Source organism: Harpegnathos saltator, unplaced genomic scaffold, assembly GCF_003227715.2.
Source record: "Harpegnathos saltator strain DR-91 unplaced genomic scaffold, Hsal_v8.6 scaffold433, whole genome shotgun sequence".
NCBI lineage: Eukaryota > Metazoa > Arthropoda > Insecta > Hymenoptera > Formicidae > Harpegnathos > Harpegnathos saltator.
The window spans coordinates 455,001-474,222 of record NW_020230243.1 but is presented as its reverse complement, the minus strand read 5'-3'; the positions used below and the strand labels follow the sequence as shown (position 1 = coordinate 474,222).

At 41.2% G+C, this 19,222-nt stretch overlaps 2 protein-coding genes across 3 annotated transcripts in view; one reads left to right on the top strand and one right to left on the bottom strand.

The window, feature by feature from the left end:
- The window catches only part of LOC105188891 (serine protease gd), a 111,791-nt gene that overhangs the window by 38,264 nt on the left and 54,305 nt on the right, over positions 1-19,222 (top strand). The window lies entirely within an intron of this gene.
- On the bottom strand, positions 18,354-18,926 carry LOC109504640 (uncharacterized). The gene has a single exon (XM_019845205.2). The coding sequence runs from the start codon at positions 18,896-18,898 to the stop codon at positions 18,359-18,361; it is 540 nt and encodes a 179-aa protein (XP_019700764.2). The 5' UTR covers positions 18,899-18,926; the 3' UTR covers positions 18,354-18,358.

Genomic DNA, 19,222 nt, shown 5'->3' with positions numbered 1-19,222 from the left:
ATGTCAATATTTCAATACAGAACACAAGAGTCTCCGATTTCACGATTTTTTATTGAAAGTGTCTGATTCGTGGATAAAAGACCATGTACCTGCTTCTGAGCAAAACTTGGAGGTTGCCACTACATCGCGTACGTCTCATCATGATCCGGTTGACAGACTTTCCGGTCACATAAAGCAACACCAACTGATACTTATTTCCGAAACGAATAAACGAAAACGAAGAAACTGCCATGTATGTTCCAAGAACAAAAAAAGAAGAGCAACAAACTTAATGTGCAAGTCTTGTGGAGTTGCGTTACATCTTGGAGACTGTTTTGCTGCATATCATATGAAAGAGAAATACTAAGTACCAAAGAAAATGCAAATAAACTAATATATAAAACAAACAAATTTTGTATTTATTTACGTATGTATATCTTCGAAATTTCATGAAAGTAGGGGAACAGGGTTGAGAACTTATGAGAACTAACGATGAGATTAGTAAAACTTAACAATTTATAATCTTCCGATAATGTCAAGAACGGCCAGCGACAAGCCAAGTAATCCGAATTAGCGCTGCCGGCGCCAAGCGAATAAATTTTTACGAGACGCGCGGACGGCAAAGTGTTAAGATAGCTGCCATATTTTGTAAACTATCTAAATCCTCTTATTGCCACATGCTCCCTATCTCCTAAAAAAAAAAGGTTTATCTTACGCTCTTGACTCAATCTCTAAAAACATTCGAAGCACAGTCCTATGACCACATTTGGGCATAAAAACTTAGACGCCACTCCCTCAACCGAGCTGACTTTTTGAGAAAAATCAAAAGTTTCAGCCACTTCTCACCGAGCCAGCAGCCAAGAAAGAAACTCCTCTTGTAGATCACTTAGTGTCTAGTGGATATACCAAGTTACATTTTTACTCATTCGGTTCTCTATAAATTGGCTTGGTTGACTCATTATCATCACCAACGATAACCAGTCTTCACACCAACCCCGAAAATACGGACGCTGTCCAGAACCTAAGGCATCATCGCACGATATCTGGACCCAAAGTCGGGGCCGACAACTGGCTATTATCCTTCACCCAAAGGGAACCACCATACGGGAACAGTAAGCCTTTCTCCTTGTTTTGTTTTCTCATTTATTTTCTTTTCTCACTACCTACTCTCTTCTCTTATCTTACTTCTCTCTCTCGTTTTTCTTTCCTTTTTCTCCCTACTCTATTCCCCTTGGCATGTCTCCTTAATTGTGGAATCCGATTGCAGTGGCTCAATGTTATCAAATTCAAACGGACCTAACTACCTCAGAAACTACCTCAGAAAAGTACGAAAACCGCGAAGATTTTGAAGTCGCTTCATTAGAACTCGCATTACAAACCCGGACTACATTGTTCGCCATAACGAATCCGAAGTTTCAAGATTTGCACATTCTCATTTGTTGTTCCTTCCCGATTCTTCCCCCGAAACTCCTATATTTTACTCCCCAACATCCCTGAGTCCCACCGAAGACCGATCTCCTATAGGTTCTCCTTTATTTTGGAGCCCATCCCCTCCAACCTCACCTCTACGAGGGGGTACGCGTGGCTTCCATGCGGCCTTACTCCGTGGCCTCATTCCTATTTATTCGCCCTCTCCCTCAGAGGCATCCTCGCGTCGATCTTCTCCCTCACCACCTGCTTCCCCGACACCTGATCTTCTCGTACCCGAATATCTCTCGGAATGATTAAAAGTAGCCTCTTGAACCGCGACCACATATATATATTTATATATAATTACACAACGGTTATATCTGATAATCGATTTTCTTGCAACTTAAAATTAATACTTATATCAATAAATGCACAATTTGTAAGTAATACCCAACCACTCGTTACAAATAATTATTTAATGTAAAAATCCTCCCTTTCCTCAACCGTCGCTCACGGTCCTATCCCAGGTAAAGGGATTCAGTTCCCTGACCTAAATAAAGGACCACCGACGTACGTCCGCGCCAAATAAAAGGATCATTCCGATCCTTGATCTATACCGCAGACTTGCAAGTACGTCGAAGCTTGCGAAAGCAAGCGTCAAGTTGCGTTCCTCCTCTAGGACGTAACAGGACATTTGATAAAATAATTAGTGTTTTTATTTCTTCACATACACCAGTGTTCCCATCCCGGTCTTGCCTTAGTTGGTCGGACACGCTAGCGGTCTTGCTTTGGTTGGCTAGACACACACACACACACACACACACACACACAACAAAGAGGGTTTGGAGTCGTTAAATATTACGAGGCTGACGAATCGTGGAGTCTTTATTTTTGTTGACACACACACATACACATACACGCACTCAGGTACACGCGTGCCCGCGTGAAACCTTATCTTTCTTCTGTTGTCGCCGTGGACCCTCGCTATCGCAAAATCTCAATAGAAATGTTCAAATCATAACTCTGAAAAAAAATCGTAGAGACCTCGGCGATCTCGCGTTGTTTTCGTCTCGGAAAGCTCTTTCGAACAAGCCCTCATTCAACTCCACATGTCATTTAAGATTTTTTGGCTCTCCCGTCCCTCCGTCCCTCAGAGGTGTAGAAGTGGGTATTTTTGTGGTTAAATAATAGACTTTGTGATCCCATTGTATCCCTATAAATTTCAATCCTACCTTTCAAACCATTCAAAAATTATTAGGTGGCTCGGAACTTTTGGTAGGTACTATATATTGTTGGGCATTCTTACTATGTCCGTTTATTACTTTGATTTTTATTGTGTCCGTTTTTTACTATGTCCGTTTCCTACAGTGTACGTTTGTTGCTGTGTCCAATTTATTCAACCTGCTGTGTCCGTTTTATTCTGTGCGCATATGGGACACTCCCGAATTATCTTCAGTTTATCAGTCATCAAATGCTCCATGGCTAATGAAATAATCCGTATAGTATTTGAAGATGTACTTAAATGTAAGAAAATCTTAAATATAAGATTCGACAGTAAATATTAGCCTGAAAGCCTTTTGATTAAGCCACTTTATTTTTATCTAGATAATTATCTACCCAGACAGAACCGAACATCCAATGGATGTACGTTTCACGTCCAATTTATGTCCGTATGTCCGATTTACGTCCATGGACATAAATTGGACGTAACAAGGATGTCTTTATTGGACATGGGACCTGTGGGACGTTCGATGTATGTCCATCGGATGTCCATGTCCGAAGTTGTGACAAATGTACGTCCTATGGACGTCTTTTGTAAAAAAAATGAACATATAACAAACGTCCAGTGGACGTCCGTGTGCTATTTGGGTATATAATTTACTTAGATAAGAGCATAAGAGGAATACGCTGATTATAATAAGATACTGAATACATGGGATATATTTTTTTACTGATATTCTCAACTCTTTTATTGATAAAGTTGCTCTAAAAGTGGATTATAGCTAATTAAAAAGTTTTTAGACTCGTATTCATTGTCAAATCTTATACTTAAGATCTTTTTATATTTAAGTGCATCTTCAAACACTATACAAATTATTTCATTAGCTATGGAGCATCTGATGATGAACTTAAGACGAACCTAATTATAGAATCTGGCTATGCATATTATATTTATATCTATTAGCTGGTTGCATTAAAGGGGGAAATCCATGCAAATCGATGAAAATAAAGCAAATAAATTTTTTTAAATAAAAAGATTAAAAAGACACTTTTGAAACTTTCAAAAGACTTTATTGATACTTTAAATAAGTAAAAAAATTATTTGCATAAAAAAATAATTTCAATATAGTGGATTTTAAAGGTGGTATTTTGGTGATGTTAGTAAAATAGCTAGGCCGGTTCTAACCCGGTTCTAAATTTCCAAAATATTTTTGCAAAACCTGCTTTTATTAATTAAATATTTTCGTTAATACCCCCTTTATTAATATCCCCCTCCCTTCTAGAATTTTTTGATTCCATGGACAAGATGGCGACCGTGATGTCACGAGAGAAAAACTGTCGAGATGTACGTAGACTCGAACCTGGGCCCTCGCGCGGTTATTATCCAATTGCTTCACGCTCCTAGACCACCGTCGCCTGATGCCAGTAGACGTCTATAGTGAAGGTTCTTACAGTGTGTATAATGACGTCACGAAAGAAAAAACTGTCGGGATGTAGATAGACTCAAACCTGGGTCCTCCTCGCGGTTACTATCTAATGCTCCAAGTTCCTAGACCACCGTCGCCTGATGCTAGTAGACGTCTAGTGAAGGTTCTTACAGTATGTATGATGACGTTACGAGAGAAAAAAATTGTCAGGATGTAGGTAGACTCGAACTTGCGCCCTCGCGGTTATTATCCAATGCTCCACGCTCCTCGACCACCGTCACCTGTTGGTAGTAGACGTCTAGTGAAAGTTCTTATAGCATGTATGATGACGTCACACATACGTTAAAAGAAGAAATAAGTCGAAACTAGGCCAGATTCGAACCCCCTGGGCCCTTCGTTTACTGTGTCATATCGAACGTCTCTCGAACGTCTATCGAACGTCTATCGAACATCTATCGAACATCTATCGAACGTCTATCGAACGTCTATCGAACGTCTCTTGAACGTCTATTAAGCATCACACCGCAAATAAAGAACTATATTCTTTTATCAAACACAATTATCATATAAAATCCTAAGAGGCGAAAGGGGATAGGCGTGTTGGAAGAAACATCTGTATATTTGAAATAATGTTTTTATTAAGCGTCGTACATTTTTCTTCGAGACCACCAATTGAAAATTTTTAGTACATTTCGTAAGGCACAATTCTTTATATGATTATTACATCGGAAAGTATCATTCAATTTTTGCAGAGAAGGCATATCATCGTAATCGGTGTCCATGGTCTTAATGATCACGCTGCTTCTCACATTATCATCCAGAAGGTGTAACAACCATTCTCGTTTCTCATGCCCCTTCACGTACACAAATTGAAATGCATCATCTTCAAGCTCGCTATACATATCACCCGCCACAGCTGCAGTAATCAGATGTTTAATTCTACAATATTTGACGGTTCCATCTTCACATCGTAATCCATGATGATTAGCCGTTAACCAGTAGGCTCTCGATTTGTCTGATTTTGTGAGCAGATGCCATGGCATTGGACTGTGAATGGACGTGAAGACATAGTGCGAAAGAATAGTTCCGTTCTTCAGTATCGCTGCTTCTTTTATAATAAACCTCTTTCCAACCATGAATACTTGCAAGTTCACAAACGTCGGCACAACCATGGTGGAACATTCTTCGACACGTCCGGGAGAGAAATGCCGTTTATAGCACTTTGTTTCGTGTATTATTCTTTTCTCGTACATACTTTTTCATGTATTATTCTTTTCTCGTACATACTTTTCCATATATTATTCTTTTCTCGTACATACTTTCTGATGTTAGTTGAGTTTGCGCACTATGTCGGGCTCATATACAAGTATCGTCCGTTCTCCAAAGTTTTCAGCAGGGAAAGTTTATTAATATCGTTCAAGGTTACGTGAGGCATTCACCACTGTACCTTGAATAGCTCAATCTTAGGATCCAGCGCTGAAGATCGTAGTAGACTGTTGTTATCGCTACGCGATTGTAATAGAATCAATTCATGACGCAGATTAATCACTATATGCTTGTAGTCTTCATAGGATCCTAGCAACACGCTGAGTGGTACGCAAAAGTTAAAGTACCCGTCCGGCGAAATAATGCCAATCGTCTCCCACGCGGCATTTTTCATAATATTTTTGTCTGAAGATAGCGATACATAGTTTTTGGAAGTTATTCCCACGTTTCTGTTACGATCAATCTCCACACCATCTAGTTCATAACGGATCTCATTAAACATAAATGTAACACAATTATATCCCAATGTTACAGTCTCACCATCAACTGCAACTTGTTTCGTCACCTTTCCCTCAACATAGAGATAACTCTCGCATGGCAATATGTATAAATCCTGCTGCTGTATGGGTATTCGTATTTCGTCGCTATATCTAAACGTTGTGTTAGCGTATGGATTGTACGTATGTGTCTCAATCTTGACGATGCGATCGTCAAAGACCGGTTCACTTCCAATGTTCAAAATGTCAATCATCTTTCTTAATCGTTTCGTATGATGAATCCCAGAGATTTCAAAAATTCAATGTTCAACGCGCTGAGTTTCTTTCGAACGAGGGATTTTGTACTGTTAATCGCGTGTCTCGTAAAAGGTATATTTCCAGCTTGTTTCTCCTGTTCCACTTAATTCACCACAAGCATTTCATAGATTGCGTTTATTATCGTCGCCGTCGTACATGCAATGTACGAATGTTATAGTTCGATAGGAAGCGCATTTATCGCACAATTCAACAAATCGCTGCTGACTTTGACTTTTGTCGATGGCATTCACTACAGTCTCTGATCAGCGGTGCCGGACCGTCGATATGCGTTCACTGCCACGGACGATTGTAATGTTTCAAATACCGACGATACTGTTGAACCTGATTACCGACGATACTGCTGAATCTGGATCGACTCTTATATGTTCAGGGAGTCTGTCCCATAAATCGTCAATATACGTTGCAAATTCGCGTAACAAAACAATCTTTGGTATATATTTCAACTGTTCGGAGGTGAGCTCTCGCATATCACGAGTATCTGTCAGAAGAAGCAACATTTCCTAAACTGAGCGTTTCCAAGATCGACGCGTCTATATATAGTTCAATCGCAACGATCCGTTAACAGAATCAATTTTGTGACTTGCGGAGGAAACATGAGGTTCGTGAAGCAACCGACGTCGATACGTGTGATAAATTTCGACAATAGAATGCAATCAATGCTCGAGCAAGAGGCGCGCAGGTATGGAATCATGCTTCCGAACACCATACGCGGCATCATATGCTGTCCCTCGAATTGCGGCAAGACGAAAGTTCTCATCAGCTTGTTGGAAAGTCCGCACGGTTTACGTTTCGAGAATTTGTATGTGTACTCGAAATTGTTGCAACAACCTAAATATCGATACTTGGAAAATTTGCTGACACCGATAGATGAAATGGGATACTTTACATTCTCCAATAACAGCGATGTGATTCCAACGACCGAAGTGCTAACAAATTCCATTTTTATCTTTGATGACGTGGCATGTGACAAGCAAGATACGATAAGAGAATACTTTGCCTTGGGTCGTCATTCGAACGTTGACTATTTCTATCTCTGTCAGACGTACGCAAAAATATCCAAGCATCTTATATGGGACAATGCAAATCTTCTGATTCTTTTTAAACAGGATAGTACCAACTTGAAACATGTGTACAACGATCATGTGAACACCGACATATCATATGAGAATTTCAGTGCATTGTGTCGCAAATGTTGGCAGCATAAATATGGTTTCACAATGATTGATAAGGACAGCTCAATGATCAACAGACGATACAGGAAAGGATTTAATGACTTTGCAATGCTGTGAGATGCTTAATCGTCGTTGTAACCTCAACGTGGTAACATCTTCAATGTCCACGAGACAACCATATCAATGATGAATAGTAGCGTGAAGATCGAGGATCGTGAAAAGGTAGCGAAAGAGATTGCGAAAACGAGCGAATCGATCCGCAAGAAGTATTGCGCTTTGAAAACCGGTAGAATGGTGGAAAATGCCGCATTGGAGAGACATTTTAAACCTATTATTGAACTTCTTAAACAAATCGTGGGAAGTAACGCTAATGTGGAAACTTTGATGTTAAAACTGAGACACCATTGCTGAGTACAAGCGTCGAAACAGAAAGTCTAATATTAAAACCCGAAAAAAAGATAAAGCGTAAGGCAAAACTTTCCCCAGTCGCATTGACTCCGTCGAAACGGAAACTATTGAACGATGCTCCGATAGTTCCTACATCGACGGGAGCTCTACAATATGAGCAACTACATGGAATGTCACATGAATTTTCACTGATCTACCCATTGATAATGATGAGAATGTTTACGAAACCTCCGATGAACCGCTAGTGACATTCGTTAGATGTCAGTTGCGAACATTCGAAGGACAATAAACTTTACATGATTATTTTGGTCCGTTGAGTCAAAAATAAATGGGAGCTGTGTTAAATAGTGAAAAAGATAACGCAATAGATTATGTTTACGGCGTACGTCTCAGTAACGATGGAGCGATACTCGATGATAAATGTATCGATGTGGACAGAGACAATAATATAATCATAGGCGAAACAGGATACATTGGAACACCCAGTCTTTACGAGCTAATATTCAAAAGAATCCCCGACGATTCCGTGTACACCGAAGCTGATATGCAAAAATACAAAAGTATACTATTGGCGACGGATACTCACAGACGCGGGTACCTCCCGCAAAATCCTATACTCGGTAACAAGGGACACAAATATAAACATATAATCGCTCCCCTAGTATCACATGTGTCGAGCAATAAAGTTGCAGGAAAAGGTTTATACGTATCGTAAGCTATGATGACCTTAAATAACAGCAATATCGATTACGTGCATTGAGATGATTCCAACAAGCTGGTGGATCATCTGCGATTGCTTGAAGCTTCGCGCCAAGCTGGCAACAACGCTCATGACAACGAAATTTTATCGATTATCGAAGCTCCGCGAAGCTGGTCTTATTATAAATTAATCAGCGTGGTACTGACACGAGTCAGTCAGTCGGTACAACTTGCTCCGAAATGTCGATGCATAAGTTTGAAGTGTTGCCAGAGAGCAATGGTTCTCTGATCGAAGCGCATCAATGGAATGAACACGTTAAAAATTACATACATGAAAATGCCCTTTGTTTAAACGCTGCCAAAGTTTTTGATGCAAAATCGCGCAAGATAAAACATGTAGCACAACCTGAAGCCGACAGTGACGTTGCAACCAAACGATACGTGGAAGAATGTGTTGCAGGTGTGAGAAATCGTTTGAACAACGTTGCAACCAAATGATACGTACATGAAAATGCCCTTTATCTAACCGCCAATAGTAAAGGTTTTGATGGCAAATGTTTTGATGCAACACTGCACGCGATACATAATGTACCGCGGCCGGAAGCCTTCAGTGACGCTGCACACAAAAATTATGTGGATGAGAGTATAAAGTCTGTAAAACTTCTGCTGCATGAAAGTAATGTTGAGAAGAAGCAGTATATTGATGAGAATATAAATGCTGTAAAACTTCTACTGCATGAGAGTAATGTTGAGAAGAAGCAGTATGTAGATGAGAATGTTAAAAATTGACGGATTGGCTGGAGGACTACTGGAAGAAAAACCTACAGAGCATAAATAACATTCATGAGAACATAGAACGAATTTTAGACTGGACACGTTCAGAGATAAAGCAATCAAGGAAAATATAAAAGTAGAATATTATAGTTAAATTGACATATACGAGGGTGGTCCGATAAGTACTTAGCCTACAAAAGAAAAACGAAAATTTTGGAAAAGTGGCGATTTATTTCTCAACATAGTCTCCTTTTAGCTCGATACATTTGACCCAGCGATGCTCCAACTTCTTTAACTCGTCTGAAAAATACGTTTTCTCAAGGTCTGCAAAGTAGGCCTCCGTGGCGGCGATGACCTCCTCATTCGACTCAAATTTCTGCCCGGCGAGTGACTTTTTCAAGTTTGGAAACAAAAAGAAGTCGCACGGGGCCAAATCTGGAGAATACGGTGGATGGGGCAGCAGTTCGTAGCCCAATTCGACCAATTTGACCGTGGCGAGGGCGGAGGTGTGAGCCGGTGCGTTGTCATGGTGGAAGAGCACTTTTTTCTTCGCCAAATGGGGCCGTTTTTTCTGCAATTCGGCGTCGAATCGACTCAATAATTCGGCATAGTACAGCCCTGTGACCGTTTTGCCCTTCTTCAGGTAGTCGATGTAGATCACATCTTGTGAATCCCAGAAAACGGTGGCCATCACCTTTCCGGCCGATAGGACAGTCTTCGCCTTCTTCGGAGCACGTTCGCCGGGTGAAGTCCACTGTTTCGACTGTTCCTTGGTCTCTGGTGTGTACCAGTGGATCCATGTTTCGTCGACGGTCACGAAACGACGCAGAAACTCCTTCGGATTGCGCTTAAACAGCGTCAAACACTGCTCTGAAGTGGTCTCACGGTTGCGCTTGTTGTCCGGAGTGAGCAAACGCGGCACCCATCGCGCCGACAGCTTTCTCATGCCCAAAATTTCATGCAGGATATGACCCACGCGGTCTTTTGAGATGCCTACTGTCTCAGCTATCTCGCGCACCTTCAATCGGCGGTCTGCCAATATGAGATCGTGGATTTTTGTCATGTTATCCTCCGTGGTAGCCGTTTTCGGGGCACCTGGGCGTGGCTCATCAAAAACCGACGTGCGACCACGTTGAAACTCGTTAAACCAATTTTTGACGGTCGCCATCGAAGGAGAAGAGTCACCGTACACAGCATCCAAGCGCTCTTTGATTTCGCTGCGCGATTTCCCTTCCAAAAACAAGAATCGAATCACCGACCGATATTGCTCTTTTTCCATTTTTCTAAAATCCGCGGACACGCCCGCTTCCACACGCGGTCAAAACAAAACTACGAGTCCGATTCGGCTGAAATTTCGACAGTAGCCGTCTACGAGAATGTACTACACGATAGTAAATTTCTCTTGCGGTAGTGGCGCCATCGGGCGGTGAGGCTAAGTACTTATCGGACCGCCCTCGTAGCATCGACATAAGACGAAAAGAATCATCACGAGCTGCAATGGTGAAGCAATCATCAAAATTTGATGAAAAGATGAAAAATTCAAGGAAGCAGCTCATCGGTAACGAAAAGCAGCGGTTGGTGGAGGAGTTGCACGTTCCAGCAAGAAGATATTTTTCCCGTAGACGCGTCATAGTGCATGGATACAATGATCTATGGCAAGCTGACCTGGTAGAGATGCGTCCTTATTCGAGATTCAACGACAATTATCACTATATACTCACTGTTATCGATATGCTGAGCAAATATGTGTGGGCTGTATCGATGAAGAGCAAGAGCGGTAAAGAAGTAGTCGAGATATTCGTCAGGATATTTCAAGACTCTGGAAGATGTCCGAAAAATTTGCAAACGGACCAGGGAAAAGAATTTTATAATGAGGATCTGCAAAAACTCCTTAAAAAATATGGTATGAATCATTATTCTATGTATTCGGTAATGAAGGCATCTGTTGTGGAACAATTCAATCGTATGTTAAAGAACGATATGTGGAAACTATTTACGTTGGAGCATACAAATGGATCGACTCGCTACCATGTCTTGTTGCCAAGTACAACACGCGAAAGTTTCGAACTATCGGTATGTATCCTGCCGATGTTACACTCAAGACCGCCGATAATCTCCTACACACAGTCTATAACGTAAACAACGTAAAGATCGCAGCGCCTGCGAGATTCTAAGTGAGTGACTCGGTATGCGTGAGCAAATTCAAAACTATCTTCGAGAAAGGTTACACTCCGCACTAGACCACCGAAGTGTTTAAGATTATCAAAGTACAGACGACCAATCCAGCGACCTATCTGCTTGAGGATTCTCGCGGAAAGTCTATTGCCGGAGGAATTTACGAATACGAACTGCATCGCGCTGCTAATCCTGACGTTTATCTCGTGGAAAAGGTGTTGCGAAAAAGCGGCGACAAGGTTTTAGTGAAATGGTTGGGATTTGAAGATTCGCACAACTCTTGGATATACAAAAAAAATGTATTGTAACCAGTTCTTTATTATAAACATTTTTGTTATTACAATATCCTATTATAAACAGCTTGTAATAACTTATTTTTTTAATTATAGTTAACAATATTTCTTACAAATAAACAAATACACACAAAGGCAAAAAACCCGGTACACTAAAAATTTGGGAAAAAATTACAAAATTTCAAATGATCATAACATGGTAAATAATGAAGATACAAATATGCGCAGAAATGCAAAATAAAGCTTGAAACGTCCTCTTTAAGAATATCTGAATGGCAATTATGCTCGGCCATTTTTTTCAAAATGGCGGATGATAAAGTGAGAGGATGCAAAATTGATAATCAAAGGTCCGTGTTTGCGATGGTGCATGGTGTGCATCAGGTATCGCAGCGTAATGGGACCAAATACACATGAAAGTATAGAGTGTTATCTTTAAAATGCTACTTTACCGAGCTCGATGTGATCATTTTTCACTGAGTTGTTCCAAATTTTGCTAAAAATGCGGTTTTCTTGTTAAATTTGCATAATTCAGTGAATAAGTATCGCATCAAGCTCTATAACAAAGTATTTTAGAGAAAACATTCTATACTTTTAGATACTTTTCGTCTCATTGAGCTGCGACACTTACTTTGCTCCATGCGCCGTCGCACGCTCGAACCTTTTTTTAGCAACTTTTCATGTTCTCCTTTTTATCACCCGCCATTTTGAAAAAATATCGTTGCGCACAATTTCGATAGATCTTTCGAAAAGTACGGTTTCAAAGCTTTCAAACCGTTTTTGAAATTTGCTGCTAGGATATTTAGGTGTCGAGATATTCAATTTCGAATTTGCAACAAATGTCGATTCAGCGAGGCTTAAGGGGCTAAGAGGCTCTGCGGTTCGTTTGGCTCTTTCATAATTTCAATAGCCGCGTTCATTATTCTATATACAATAATTTACACAATTTTGCGAATTGGAAATTTAATTTTTATCAAAAGTTATCATTCTTTACCCTTCAGTTACGCATGATCACTGTGGTATACACTTTAGTTCGCGAAGCTGTCCCTAGCTCTCTACCTTCTCCGTACGATTGGCCATTATGGTACACAGCTTGAATATGCTGTTCAGGATCGCGCCTGAGTTCGCGGTGACCCGGCGCGCGGGATGCCGAGTCGCTGGACGCCACCTGAACGTCGAAATTCCCTGGCGCTCCTAGTCCACGGAGCCGCCGCGACGCGGCGATCTGGGTTGTCGCGCGCGCGAGCCCCTCGGCTCGCACGCGAGTTCGAGCTGCCCAGGGCATATAAGAGTGCCCGCGGAGACGATCAGAGATTGCCTTCGTACAGCTTTTGGCCTTCGTACGGTCCACCGCCGATAGTGGCACTATCTCTTGTACGTTGGACGAGTTTGTCAGTACGCCGGGCTTACGTTCTGGCTTGACTGAGATTCTGTCGGTGCGCCGGGCTTTAACGTCTGGCTTGACTGGATTTTTCTTAAATGTATGTGCCAAGACAATAAACAAAGACAAACAATTTTCCTTTTCCGAACGTGTCCACTCCGATAAGCGCTGCCTCGTGCGACTTTTCTTTTTCCGTGATCTTTTCCTTTCGAGGCGCGTTGCTTCGTGCAACTTCATCAATTTAAACCATAATTGATTGTTTCGCATCGAAATTATTGCGTCGATTATGGCGACGATAAATCCTGAAAAGGCTGCTCAAGTTATTGCTTTAATTGAAGATGGCAGAAGTCGAAGGTACGTTGCTCAGGCACTTGATTTGTCAGTGTCAACTGTGCAACGTGCCTATGCCAGGTACTTACAAACCAATTCTTTCCATAGAAGGCCTGATTCGGGACGTCCTCGATGTACCAATCACAATGATGACCGATTTATTACTTCAAATTCGTTAAGAGACAGACATCGAACATCTGTTCAAATTAGAAACAATTTAAGGGATGTCCGCAACATTAATGTATCCGTTAACACCGTTCGGAGAAGACTAAAGGAACAAAATTTGCTTTCGCGCAGGTCAGCAGCTGTACCTTTGCTTAAATGTCACCATCGCGTAGCTCGACTCAATTTTGCAGTTGAGCATAGAGACTGGACTTACGCAGACTGGAGCAAAGTACTCTTTAGCGATGAATCTCGTTTTTGTGTCTATTCTCCAGATGGACGAGAACGAGTTTATCGTCGCGGTGGAGAACGATTTGCAGACTGTACGGTAAGTGAAAGGCATAGCTACAATGAAGGCTCTGTAATGATTTGGGCAGGAATTTCAGCTAATGCTCATACAGATCTGCACTTTTTTGACAAGAATATGAACGCAGATGTATACGTGGAAGACATACTCATTCCGTATGTTGTTCCGTACGCACCCTTCATCGGAGAGAACTTCTTGTTTATGCAAGACAATGCTCGACCACACACTGCGAGAAGAGTGCTTGATTTCTTCGATGAAGTTGGCATAAATCGACTCGATTGGCCAGCAAATAGTCCAGATTTAAATCCAATCGAACACTTATGGACAACCTCGGCAGGAAAGTACGAAATCACGTACCTGTTCCTCAGTCACTGCGGGAACTGCGAATAATTCTCGAAAACGAATGGAATACAGTTACGCAGGATGAAATTAAAAGACTAATAAGGAGTATGCCTGATCGTATGAATGAGGTAATACGCGCACGAGGCAGTCATACCCACTATTAGTACACACACACCACACACACAGCAGAGAGGGTTTGGAGTCATTAATTACTGCAGGAGTGACGAACTGCGGGGTCCTTATCTCTGCTGTAACACCACACACGCACACACACACACACACACACACACACACACGCACGCACGCACGCACACGCACACGCACACGCACACGCACACGCGCATCCACGCACGCACACACACACACACACACACACACACACACACACACCACAAGGAGGGTGTAAAATCTTGAAATACTGTGGAGCTGACGAACCACGGGGTCCTTATCCTTGTGGTATACAAACACACACACACACACTACATACAATGGGACTTTTCCTACCAGTAAAACTCCATGCGGTTTATATTGGGAAGACTTACAACCATAATTTGAGCTAATGACAGCGGTATCTTAAAACGCAATTCATCTTTATTACGTAATATCGATTACGCAAAACTAAGAACCTAAATTGAATTTTACTTTCATTTCCCTGGTTTTCAAAGTAATAAATGCAAATCATTGAATATATTGTGCTGGTTATGTAAATTATTATATAGAGAAACATGAACGCGGCTATTGAAATTATGAAAGAGCCAAACGAACCGCAGAGCCTCTTAGCCCCTTAAGCCTCGCTGAATCGACATTTGTTGCAAATTCGAAATTGAATATCTCGACACCTAAATATCCTAGCAGCAAATTTCAAAAACGGTTTGAAAGCTTTGAAACCGTACTTTTCGAAAGATCTATCGAAATTGTGCGCAACGATATTTTTTCAAAATGGCGGGTGATAAAAAGGAGAACATGAAAAGTTGCTAAAAAAAGGTTCGAGCGTGCGACGGCGCATGGAGCAAAGTAAGTGTCGCAGCTCAATGAGACGAAAAGTATCTAAAAGTATAGAATGTTTTCTCTAAAATACTTTGTTATAGAGCTTGATGCGATACTTATTCACTGAATTATGCAAATTTAACAAGAAAACCGCATTTTTAGCAAAATTTGGAACAACTCAGTGAAAAATGATCACATCGAGCTCGGTAAAGTAGCATTTTAAAGATAACACTCTATACTTTCATGTGCATTTGGTCCCATTACGCTGCGATACCTGATGCACCATCGCAAACACGGACCTTTGATTATCAATTTTGCATCCTCTCACTTTATCATCCGCCATTTTGAAAAAAATGGCCGAGCATAATTGCCATTCAGATATTCTTAAAGAAGACGTTTCAAGCTTTATTTTGCATTTCTGCGCATATTTGTATCTTCATTATTTACCATGTTATGATCATTTGAAATTTTGTAATTTTTTCCCAAATTTTTAGTATACCGGGTTTTTTGCGTTTGAGTATATATGTATATGTACAATGGTCGCTTTTTTTAGTTTACAACATTATCCTGTAATGTCCTCATAGTAAAGTGTCTGTTGAGTCTGGTACCGCTTGTCATCATACGGACTCAGAGCAGTGTTCAGTTCGGACGCGGTCTAGACTTTGTGCATTTTTGATCGTATGCATGACTGACGGCGTCGCTTTTCGACCTCGTCCCTCAGACACTGCATATAATCATCAAACGTTATAGTTCGCGCTACGACGTTGGTCTTGACACTTTTCGCCTTCTTCGTATCCTTTTTACTGTCTACCTTTAGCGCGTACATCTTTGCTCTGAGTCCGACGAATTCCGTCATAATCGCTCCGTTATTTTCATCTTTCATCAAACCCGGTACCTTCTTGTTGGCAAGTGGTATACCATACGCGTTATCAGCGGGATAATCATTCGTATCAAATTTAGAAATATCGCGTTTCATGTGCTCGAAAATATCATCATATTGGATATGGTACATTAAACTGTCAGTATCGGTGTACGTTATTTTACATCTGTTCTGATACAGGGGAGACATGTACTCGTGATGAAATTCGTACAAGCAGGTCTTGGATATGTCAAGGATACACATACTCACATAGATCGGCTTGTTGAATTTCACCTCGAGTTTACGCAGCTCAATGGCGATTAAATTTTCCGAAAAGGCATTTCTGCTATGAAAATTTGGTCTCGCGATCATTGTCTCAGCACAGTATCGTCCGTCCTATTTTGTTAACAGTTTTACGTCTACGTAATTGCGAAAGTTTTCCATGGTTTTGCCGAATACCGCGTTGTTCATCAATTCGTACAAATTTTTCACGAAATCGTTTGTCGCGTGTGTTCTAAACTGCGTGTTAAGTTTGATATAATTGCGGAGCCATGGGGATTGAGCAAATTTGAGTACGCAGTGTATCTTTCCAATACGAAGACAGTGACGCGTGCACTACTGCAAGTTACGATAATGAATCACATAACGCTACTTATTGCATAAGGTTGCGAGAAGCTTGTCCTGCCTTTTGTTCGGAGGTTTGCTCCGCGTCGGACAAAACGGCAGGTCAGTGTGCGCGTCGTGCAGATGTTGCGGATACTCCAAGTCGACCTCCAGAATGTAGCCTATGGGTGAATGTAGCGCGATTGATGATATGTCGAAATTCGATACATCATCAACCCATCGAAATTCGACGTATGGCAACAGTTGACACATTGCCCAACCATACAAATTATTTAAATCGAAGTACATCAAGTATGATGATGGCTGCAGTGGATCGTAAGACTGCATTGTAAGACTGTACTTGTTATTGGCCTTTGCGTATCTACTGGAACATTGACTGAGACCGCCGCGAATACCGCGCTCGATGAATATGACCATGTTGAAATCAGTGAGCAATTTGAAATTAACGCCTGTATGCTTCAACATAGCATCCCACGTAACACCAGGCAAAGTGTAATAATACGCGGGATCTTACCCGTAACTTTTGATACAACTATTGCGGAAATTTTCAAAAATATCGGCCAGTAATAAGACATCAGTCTTCAGATACAAGTTGCTATATTCGCCCAAGGTTTGAATAGAGAATCGATGCCAGATGTTCGCGGCGTGCGCGTAATTGCTCTCGGATACCGTGTCACCCGTCAACGAAGTGTAAAATGACTTGCGCGGTGTTAAACACTGATCATGCAGCTTGTCCACGCAATCAAGATATTCGTACGGAAAGATACTCTTTCGCGTCAATAAATCAAAATCCTTGTCGGACAAATTTGAAAATTCAGGCTGAACAATTTTTAATTTGTCTTTGTCGAGAAAAGACGCCAATTTATCGAAACTAGTACTTAGAAATTTGTACGAATCGATGAACCGCAATTGCATACAATTTATCCATTTATTCCTACTATCCGTCATGTTTTCTATAGTCTTTGTAAACGAAATATATTTCTCTTTGGTTATCGGTAGTACAGTGATTGAACCTTCGAACGCGGTTGCTATATCTTTTATGATGAAGTGTGAATCATAACCGGATAAATTGTGAAAGACCACAGGAATACAATAATTGTCTTGGTAATTTAGATTGCAATTGGAATGTGCGGGACCTCTGTACCGTTCAGTTAGGTGACAATGATCGCGCACGCGTGTATCGTCCTTTGTGAATAATTTCTCGCATACATGACACAGCGAAGCGTTCCGAAATGTCTCCCACTGTTCTTTCGACAAAGTTTTCACAAGGATATTTGAGGACAAAATACCCTTTACGCGATGTGCCAGTTCTTCGAGTTCCTTGACGAACCACGAGATGCAATCCGGATCGCGACAGCATCAATACGCGGATAACGATTCGTCGCAGGAACATCGCACGTAATACACTATACTAAATACGCTATGACATTGATACGCATACGAACTTGTTTGTTCTTCTCTCGGTGTCTTCTCCAGGGTGCATTCCAAGTCGGCGTAAACTACAAACAGGACCCACTCCTTCCTGCAGTAGTTGGTGAAGCTAAGCCATTTGTTATCATCATTTGGCAAGATGATTGTGCAGTCATTCATTTTTTGACAGTCGACTGTGTGGCTCTCAAACTTCTCGCTCGAGCTGAAGTAATGCATCTGGAAAATAACATCTGGAAAAACATGATTTGTTTTAGGTATACGTCACATTATTCATTATACATTGCGTTCTTAGCGTATAATTACCGGTCGCAAATATGTTTTTTGTGTTCCTTTTTGCTCAGCTTTGAGCTGACGAGTCGGGACAAATTCTTGATCCACGCGAAGTGTCCAGTGTTGTCACATGCTTGCGGATTTGGGATATGCAGCAGGTTGACATGTTTCTCCATTTTCTGTTCCGTGAGACGTATGGGCACGACCACGTTTTCTTCTTTCTTTGCTGCGTTGTCATATCTTTTCTCCATACTATGAATGTTAATCGAAATATCGTTCAACCGTTCAAACTTTTTAATTTGGTTTATGCGCATTGGAAATTCAATGTCGTGCATATTCAATATCGATGTATAGTGTGGGTACGAAGATTGACGATTTGCGTGTTTGTCAGCTGGACATAACGCTGCAACCACCGCCCACGCGAAACGTGCATTGTCCATAGATTGCACGTTGATTACAGTCCGCTTCATTTTTATTTTGCGCGGTAATTCGATACGGCATCCCGCACACATCGATTTGTACTTGTTAACGTTAACGGTCAGATCGAGTATGCACGAGAGTATGCCCATCTGCTATCTCTTTCCTGGAATTCTTCCAACGCTAAGATGGGTTCGATAACACACATCACGAACCAATTGTCTAAATCGGATGTGGGAAGAAGTCCAAAGTTCCTCGTATTGATGCTCTTGTTCGCGCGTTTATCACCCGCCACAAATTCACCGTTGAACACAGTGTTCACTTTTACGCTACTTTGTTTCTTCATAACGCTCGCACATGCTCGAGTAAGATATTCTTCGCATCTTGGAGAAATCGAAAAGGTTCAATATAGTCTATATTTATAATCGCCCCGGTTAATACTCGACTATCGAACGCTGTATCGATTTCTCGCCAAA